The 9699-nt window shown below is 47.8% G+C and overlaps 1 protein-coding gene across 1 annotated transcript; it reads left to right on the top strand.

Moving 5' to 3' along the window:
- Positions 1-270: 270 nt before the first annotated feature.
- LOC135330441 (olfactory receptor 14J1-like) lies at positions 271-1206 on the top strand. Its single transcript, XM_064524087.1, has one exon. It carries the CDS (start codon positions 271-273, stop codon positions 1204-1206), a length of 936 nt encoding a protein of 311 aa, XP_064380157.1.
- Positions 1207-9699: the final 8493 nt, after the last annotated feature.

Raw genomic sequence — 9699 nt, 5'->3', positions numbered from 1 at the left:
CAAATACCTGAGACTTTTTGGCACCTCTGTTCACACCCCCAGCAGAGCAGAACCGACTCCTCTGGAGACCATGGGCAGAGGCCCTTGCTCCACATGGCACACTTGCCCAGTGCAAACCAGAACTAAAGGCAGGGAGCTGAATGAAGGTAGAGGGCAGAGGAAACGTGGGGGTGTCTATGAGAAATGGAATAGGTATGGCTCGGAGAAGCCTGTTCTAACTTGTCAATGTCTTTTTCTCCTTGGACAGTCCTCAAAGTCCAGAGGAAGCAAATGTCCAACAGCAGCTCCCTCAACGAGTTCCTCCTCCTGGGGTTTGCAGACACACGGGAGCTGCAGCTCTTGCACTTCTCACTCTTCCTGGGCATCTACCTGGCTGCTCTCCTGGGCAACATCCTCATTATCACTGCCATAGCCTGCGACCACCGCCTCCACACCCCCATGTACTTCTTCCTCCTCAGCCTCTCCCTTGTCGACCTTGGCACCATCTCTGTCACTGTCCCCAAATCCATGGCCAATTCCCTCTGCAACACCAGGACCATTTCCTACTCAGGATGTGTTGCCCAGGTCTTTCTGTTGGTCTTCCTGATAACAGCAGAGTGTTCTCTTCTCACTGTCATGGCGTATGACCGCTACATTGCCATCTGCAGACCCCTGCACTATGGGACCTTCATGAGCAGCAGAGCTTGTGTCAAAATAGCAGCAGCTGCCTGGGGCAGTGGTTTTCTCAATGGTCTCCTGCACACTGCTAACACATTTTCAATACCACTCTGCCAAGGCAATGCCGTTGAGCAGTTCTTCTGTGAAATCCCCCAGATCCTCAAGCTCTGCTGCTCAAACTCCTACCTCAGGGAAGCTGGGGTCAGTTTGGTTAGTTCCTCTTTGGGCTTTGGGTGTTTCATTTTCATTGTGGTGTCCTATGTGCAGATCTTCACTGCTGTGCTGAGGATCCACTCTGAGCAGGGCCGGCACAAAGCCTTTTCCATGTGCCTCCCTCACCTGGCTGTGGTCTCCCTGTTTGCCAGTACTGTCATGTTTGCCTATCTGAAGCCCCCTTCCAACTCCTCCCCAGCTCTGGACCTGGTGGTGGCTGTTCTGTACGTGGTGGTGCCTCCAGCAGTGAACCCCCTCATCTATAGCATGAGGAACAAGGAGTTCAAGGACGCACTAAGGAAACTGATTCTATTGGTACTATTTCGGCAGCAGTAAGCTTTCCATCTCTCCTCACAAGCGATACACAGTCTATCTCAGGACTTTCTTGTGCCTTTCATGTTCCATCACTGATAAACATGTTTGTACACAAATGTTTGAATTGATGCCACTTCTGCAGAGGCACAAAGCCCATCTACGTGACCCAGAGGCCTTCCCTACATCTGCCTATCACTGTGTCAGAGCTGGCCTCCCAAATAGCATCTCTGTAATAAAAGAGGATTTTCTCAGTACAGTGCCTGAAGGTTGGGCTCTTCTGCTCAGGCTGGAGGCAAGATTGCTCCAGGGAATTGCACTCAAAAAGGCCCTGTTGCTGTGCTTGGGTATTCCATGGGCTAAGGGGGATATGCTCCTAGGGTTATGTGTTAGGGAATGGGGGCTAGATTCAGCTGTCACTTTTGAGTCTCCAGTGCCCATGGAGAGACTGAGTGTTCAAGTGGTATCTGCCAAGGACTGTGCCACCTATTACAGGGCTGGTGGCAGATGCTTGCCCTTCTGGATGGGCGTATGGAGCTATCCAGAGAGCACAGGGGATCTCTGGGAGCCGTGTGTGCCTTGGATGGGCAGTGAGCGAAGACTCACAAAACCAAGTGGAATCACCGAAAAGGCTAAACTGAGGCATGCATCGAATAGGGGATCAGCAGTCTTGGGAGAGGCAGTGGGCTGCATCTAATGACGCATCTGAACATATCCTGAGAGACTGGAAATGCCCTGTGACTCGTCCATAGCCACAGACCCTGGGGAGGGAGTTATCGGGTGCAATGATGCTGGTCCAGCTGGGTTTGCTTTGAGTGCTGACCAGCATGGCTAGTGCAGAGTCACCTCGTGGCCCCACAGCCTGCTCACACAGGGACCCTGCAGGGAGTATAGGGGAGGGGTGCAGGAACAGCTGGACACACTCACCGGGGAAAGGCCCTCTGGGGAGCAGGGTCATCTCTGGATAAAATCAAAGGAGCAACCTTGTGTTTGGTGAGGAGGAATAAATGAAGACCTGCTTCTATGTGTGCCAGCCCAGGGCAGGCTGCTCTTTCTCTGGAGTTGCCTGAGGAGTCCTGGGGCCAGGGAGCTTGTGCTGTCCTGGAGAGGAGGCTGCCATAGAGGCTATGGAGGCAGTCAGGGTTAAGGACCTCCCAGATATGAGAGCAGTGGGAAGAGGGAGTGGATGGCCTCCATCTCCTTGCGCCAGTGCTAGTCCCCAGCCCTGGGGATGGTGGGGGAGGCTGACACCCCTTTCTGCCCCCCAGCAGCTGTCTTCACTTCAGGGGGGCTAAGACTGTGGTGTGAGTGCCCCGAACTCTGCAGCACCCAGTGATGGGCACTGCTGCAGGACCAACCCCAGCCCGGGCTGTTCTGCTGGGCTGGGCTGGGGAGAGGGTGAGGGGGTGAAGAGAGCTGCGCAGGGGCTGGGCAGGGCTGGAAAGTGCCTGGGAGAGGAAAAATGCCAGCAGGCAGCTACTGTGTGTGAACGGGCAACATGCTTTCAGGGCAAATCCCATTCTCCTGGGCAAGGCAGCAGGACATGGAGGCTGCAGAAGAGAAGAGACCAGGTTGTCCCCTGCATTGCATGGACACACTGGGGAAGTTTTTCCTTCCCCCAAACATCTGAATTTTGTGCTCACAAGGAAAAACATGTAATGTGCTAGGAAATCAGATGCATGAGGAATATAATGGGCTGGAAACATCATAGATTTCTCAGTGCATTCTGAGATAGACTTCACTTGATTCTTGACATGACTTAGTGTGTTCTTAATCTTGTTTTTGTTATTGCTGTTGAAATGCTTGCAGATGGAAAGTCTACAGTCTAGAGCAGTGTTTCCTCATCTTCCTCCTCTGATGACAAAGAGGAACATTTGATGAGATGTAGGAAGCGCAGCCCTGACCGAGCTTTCAGGAGGTGAGCGTGATTAGAGACCAGGCAATGGAGGAATCTACTGAAGAAGAGGAGCAACCACCTGACTGTGAAGTGCTCTCCTCCTTGCTCTTGTACAGAATCTAAATGGTAGCAATGTTTAACCCATTAGCATAAGGTTTAATTTGTTGGCACCGGTGGCTCTAAGTGGGCTCTCTACAGCTGGCCTTTTAGAATCAGTTTTCTAAGAGCACTCGGACTTTGTTGGAGGGGCTAGGAGTAAACTCTAAATATTTTAATGTAAAATTCTACTGCTTCTCTGCTTTACAGTAGGCCATTCAGAAAGAAAACTCCCATAACAAAGAATTTATAAATGGAGGAAATGATGGAGTTTCTTTACCTTTATTTAACCTATGACATCTGTTCTGTTGAACTTACCTGTAGGTAAACTGAGGTAGCAATACATCTGTGTGCTGAAAAAAGTTCTGTCGATATTGAGCTTTTGTAGTAGTAATAGAAAGTAATTTCTTAAGAAGGGGTAAAATCCAGAATATATGTAGAATCAAAAAGTAAGGCATATGTGCAGATTCAAAATATAAGCAATGCCTTGTCATAGTTACAGGCTTAGTTTCTTGTGTAATAAAAGGCGAATATACTCAAAAAGTGTCCTGGTTTATAAAGGTGGGGCTTGGGGTTTTCCTGTTTGTGAGTGGTTTATGTACATGTCAATTTGATTAGTTTATAAGCAGGAGAGGTTTACCTCTTGGAAATCAATTGTAATTTGTTGCTTGAACGACCAGCTGTTTCCTTTTATAAGCAGAATAGTTATAGGTTTAAAGACTATCTGTATATATTGTTCATCAGCAAAACTCAGTTGAGTTAGATAAAATGCAACTTTAAATTCTTTCCTTTCAATAATGTTGAAAGTACTTCAAATAATGAAACAAAACCCTTCCAATGTTTTGCTTCTTTATGCACTACAATTCTCTTCTAAGCAACAGTAGGTTAGCTTTTCTGGATTATATTTAAGTATTATGTGGAAATGCAGAATACTTTTTTTTCTTCCTCCCAGCTTTCAACTTTCTCCTCAGCAATTGCCAACAGATTCTGGGAGACAAAAGCTAAGCAACTGCATCCTTTTAAGGAGGAATGAAAGGCTTTGCTATCAAGTCTTGCCTAGATCGAGAGGTAGTTTGTCTACATGGATGAAGGTTGCCCAGCAGTCTGAGTTTAGTGGCCTGCAGAATATGTGAAAATGAAATGAGAGGAGGCAGATGAACTGGCGGGGGGGAGCAACAGATGTTTGGGGAGAAGCTGAAGAGCTTTCGATAGCAGGACAGCATTAGTCATGATATTTCATGATATCATTTGAAGGACCTGCAAGAATGGTTTCAGGTAGAGCCTCGAAGATGTCGATGTTTGAGGTAGTGCTACTTGGGCTGAAGTGCTTTGTACTCTTCGAGGAGGCCTGTATTAACTATGATCCTAACCTATCCTAAACCTACTCTTTCTCATCCTCTTTGGAAAGATAAGGTGGAAACTTAGCACCCTGGCAACATGGCTTCCCCAATCCTGAGGAAATGGAGGACTGTTTCCAGGGCCAGCAGTGACCCCTCACCTAGGGAGTTAGCCCTGAGCTACTGGAGTCTTCTGTCAGAAAAGAGACCTGCCTTGATGCCAGGGACTGTTGACATGCTGGAATTTCAGGAGTTTCTTTAGAGGGAGTTTAAAGTGTCCAAATTATGCCCTTTCAAAACATTTGATGGTATACACATCCAGTTAGGATTTTTGTTTCTGTGTGCAGGACTGCTGATTGAAATCGGTGTAGTCGTCTTCCTAAAGTCAGTGGAACACAAGATGGAATTTAGCTTCCTAATTTTTAAAGCTTTGGCCTTCATGAAGAAAGAACTGACACTTTAGTTAAAGCATTGAAATGCTAAGTGGATTTCTATTATGCATACTAACAACTATATTTTGCAATGGCAAACTGTCAGAAGATGTGCTTTTAGTTAACATGTCTTCTTTGCCTTTTATGTTGTGCTTTTACCACACTTTCACAAGTGTACTTGCATGCTGTTGACTCAGGATATAAATAACTGTCTTGAAGTCACTGGAATTACTCTCCTAGGCAAAGTTATACATCTCATAAGCCTGTGTGTGTTGGATAGGGGGGAAGGCTGGGTCCAAGTGAATCTCTTGACTCAGAAAACACTTTGGACAAATGTTCTCGCTATTGTTTTCTGCAAAGCAAGTTGTACGAGATTCAGGGGGTGCACCCTAGTGATAGTGGTATCCTTTTGCTTGGGAATGCACAGCATTCAGGTGCTTCAAGGATATATAACAGAAAATGAAACTGGAAAAGGAAAACCACTGATAGAAAGATCTCTTTGGGGAGGTGTCTTTGCCTGACATACATCTGATGTTGCAAGCAAAAAACTGGTGCCTATGCTGGACTGTTCTGTAATGATGTGGTCAACGTAGCTCTCAGTGAGACTCCAACAGCTTCCCACCATACATGGCCATGTGGAATACAATACATGTCCTCTGGGCTTCCTGGATGCTAGTGAAGAGGGAGCTTGTATGAGAACATTGAATCATTTGAAATAGGCTGCTATATAACAAAGCATCTATGCAAACTAACGCATGTAAGCACAGGTAAACAGGATGTAATCTAATAGTGATGTGTCAACCAGATAGTACATAGATGCAAAGTATCAGAACAAGATGACCAAGAAAAAAGCAATTTCTTAATAACAGGGTAAAAGTTCTACTTTAATTAAACTACAGACAGCTTCACAGGCGGGTGCCCTTAATCTCCACCTGACTTCAGAGCTACTGATATGTAGGGTCACTCCTAAGGAGCCTCACTGCTCGGTTTGTGTGGGGGTGTGCTTGAGAAAAGTAGATGAGCCCTTCAGCAAGGTGAGTGAGCCTGGGGGCACTGCTTCACCCCCTGGGACTGCAGAGTTTTCGGTTCAGGATGGGCTTGTGCCCAAGCCAGTCTGGAGCACAAGCAGCAGCACGTAGGCAGAAAAGGTGAGGGCAGGCACTGTCAAAGAAGCCTGGTTACGAATCATAATTCCAAAGTTCATTTTATGGGAGGTGCCCAGCCTTCAACCTGTCTGAAGAGCTCCGCAGCTCACAGCCTACTCTCTCATTTCCAAAGGCTCCTTCGGACCAGAGTTACTTGCTCAGGAAGACCACAAGCCATTGCCTGCAGATGGTGCCTCAAGCACATAAGCAGACAAGCCTCTACCTCATGAACAAAGTACCAGGAATCCTTTCACAGGATGCATTTCTCTGTGCCTCTGATCAGATGATCAACACTCACGCAGTTCTGGTCCCCAGGTGGAACGTGATAGCAGTATATGTGGGCACTGACTAGACATGACTTGTAGGTGACCACAGAGGCAACCATCACATAACCCAAATGGAGATGTTTCTCTTATGTGACAGATGAGCATCCAACCATGTCACATTTCTGTCCATGCTTTCACAGCTCTCAAATCCCTCTACTAAGTGTCCAAATGCTGTAACGCAAGGATGCCAAACAGCAGAATAGGTTTCCTGCCTAAAAGGAAAAAGGAACAAAGCAGTACCAAGTCTACTTAGGCTTTATTTTTCTCATGAAGAAAAAGGCACAGGTGTACAAATAGAAGTGTTCTGAGAGCTGAAATGCTTTTAATGCCTACAATGCAGCACTAGAGGTTGCAGTATTGTCTACATTTGGTAAATGCACCCAACTAAAGAAAATATTTATTTTAACCGAGAAGTGTATTATAATTGTTCCTCTTCAGTGCAATGACAGAAAATAAACACATTTTTTCCCACAAATAAAACCCTTGGTTTCACTCCACTATTGAAAAAAAAGGAGGCTTGAAAAAGCTATGAGCTGCAGTCTGGCTGATGCAGAGCCATCTCCTGGGAGTTACAGAGTCTTAGGAGGTGATGAAAAGCATGGTCTGAATCCCACGGAGATCAGCAGATCTTGCCATGAAACAGGTGTATGAGTAGTGTAATCCAGCTCCCTGAGCTGCTAGCAACATCCTGACTGTTTAATTTGGAATGGAAAATATGGTCATGCACAACACCATCATTTGATGTCATTCAATCAAAAAGTAACATGGCTATTAAGGCAGAAATATCAGGAAGCACATTAAAACCAGTCCACCTCCTTAACCTCAGATTCCACCTACCTCACTTGAGTCAATTAAGCCTATGAGATAAAAGAAGGAAAAAGACACTGTTCCTGTGTGCATCTTTCTTCAGGTGATGTGGTGCTAACAAACAGAACTGACAGGCCCAGGGTATGAACTGCAAAGTTTTCCAGAGCACATATTCCTGCAGGCTCCTGGGCCTGCTTTGCTGATGCTGTTGCTGTTGCTGGCCTATCCAGGACACAGGCAGAAGTGTCCTCACAATCTAGGTAAACCTGGTTCTGGCCTGTCAGCAGCAGAGACAGAGGTGACTTCGCAAGAAACTAGAGGAACCAAGGGCCTGCTGATGGCCTCCAATCTACAGGGAAGGGAGTGACCTCACAATCAGCATCAGAGCCTTGTCCCCCACTTTGGGCCTATCAGGTCCTCAGGCAGCAGTGACCTCACAATCAACATCCAAGACAGATCCCTGCTCCTGGACTATCAGGTCTTCTGGCAGAAGTGGCATGCATCAGCCCCAGGCATGCATCAGCACCTTCACCTCTTGACCATAGGACCTGTCCCTCCTCTCCCCAGTCCTGTGAGCAGCCAGCTGCTCTCCAACAGGATGATGAGAGCCTGAGGTCTCCTTGCCCCTTGGAGGGCATGGTCCTGAGGGACTCCCATAAGCACTGCTGGTCTCTTGTTCTCAAGCACCTGGCCTGTGAAGTGTTTGCAAGAGGCTGGTCAGTCATCACAGCCACAGGCTGTGACAGAGAAATACTGCAGGTCTCGTTCAGGCCAGATGTTATGGGACCTGCTTCTGCAGGTGTTTCAATGGTGGCTGTGATGTGACCCTGGTCCCTTGTGACCAAGGCAGTTATACAGGCCCATGCACAGCTAATCAGCCCAGGGCTGGGTCTGGCAGGGCTGAGAGCTTGGGCTGAGCAGGTATTGACCCCCAGGGAAAGGTATCTTGGTCTTGATCCTCTGAGAGAATGAAGAGACTCTGGTTTGGGAGAGTCAGACATTGGAGGCATCTCATAGTCTTCAGCCACCCAGGATTTTAAAGGCCCAGACTGAAATCATTGTTGGAATGCCCAGCAACTCCCTTTTGGCTGGAAGGGGTGTCTGCAATCCTGCTGCCCTCCATCCCATGAGGGGTGTCAGGAAAAGACCCACCTTTCCCTGGGTGCAGCTGGTTGTGGAAGAAACAGCCTTGCCAGAAAGGGAGCAAATCCACCTGTATTTGGAGATGTTTACTGGTGGGACTCCTGGCATTCATTCCCTCTCTCTTGATTCATTTCTACTTTCTTCCTCCACATCTCCCACACAAAATGATCTTACTCTGTGAGGTGCATCATGAGTCCATATCATGAGGAATCCGAGGAGGCTGTATCCAGCCCTGTGGCTCAGGGATTGGCACCTCAGGTGAGTCACTGCCACTTGTTTTTTCCAGGCCTTTGTTGTGAGCTTTTGCACGCTCTTACTTCTTTGGTGGGCTCTCCAGGTTGTCCACATTATTGGCATGACATTACCCGAGGTTCAGTCCTTTCACCACAGTTCTGCCCTATTATGCGAGGGAAAAAATAGAGTGTATTGTAGACTGAGGAGTGTCGAGAAGAAGTATTGCTGAAAAGCACAGAAGGCATCAAGTAGTTTATAGTCAACTTCAGGACATTCAGTGCTAATGTTTTCTCTTTCAGACCAAGCTCAGGCTTTGTCATGCAGCCACTGAGGCCAATGAAAAGTATTTTTTTTGGTTACCTCTCCCCATTGGTGGGCTTGGATAATGCTTTAATTAAAAAGGCAGACTTGTAAAAATGCGTTCTATCCCTTAAAAATCATAATCCTGGCCATGCTATTAGAGGCAGAGTAAATAACAAGCCCCTTGGAGCTCTTGCCCTCGAGCAAGTCTGGGTACATCTGGCTTCAGCCACTTGGCAATTGGCAGAAATGCCTATTTTCTGGTTGTTTTAAAATGTTTGCAGTGGCTGGGCCATTGATCATGCCTCTCTCTGTAATAGCAGTAGTCTGCCAGTTCTGCCCATTCTTTATTTTGCTTCTCTTTGGTCGAGGCTGCAGGATCATTTCTTCTGTCCCATTATTCGCTCTGCTGCCTGCGCTCTTGCTAATACAACCAGGATAAGGGTGGTTGTCTTTACCACAGGAGCACCCTGCTGATTTCTTGTCAGCTTGCTGTCTGCCAGGCCCCCAGGCAGCTGTCCCAGCTCTGGCACTGGCCTGCTACCCTGGCTCGGGGCAGCTCCAGCTCCCTGTGAGGTGGTAGGAGGGTGGAGGAGCTGGCCAGGGGATTGGGTCATGGGCAGTGACAGCCCTGCCAGACTGGGAGCTGGTGGGGAGAGGCCGGATCCACTGGCTGGCTGGAGCTGGAACCCCAGGATGGGGGAAAGTGGGGAGGGCTGGGGGCTGGGCAGTGGCTGTGGGGCTGTGCCAGCTCTTGCTGCACTGCTGGTCCCTGCAGTGTACGTAGAGGGCATGTGAGAT

This window comes from Dromaius novaehollandiae, chromosome 21, assembly GCF_036370855.1.
Source record: "Dromaius novaehollandiae isolate bDroNov1 chromosome 21, bDroNov1.hap1, whole genome shotgun sequence".
NCBI lineage: Eukaryota > Metazoa > Chordata > Aves > Casuariiformes > Dromaiidae > Dromaius > Dromaius novaehollandiae.
Note: the sequence above shows the minus strand (reverse complement) of the source record. Positions and strands in the feature narration are given on the sequence as shown.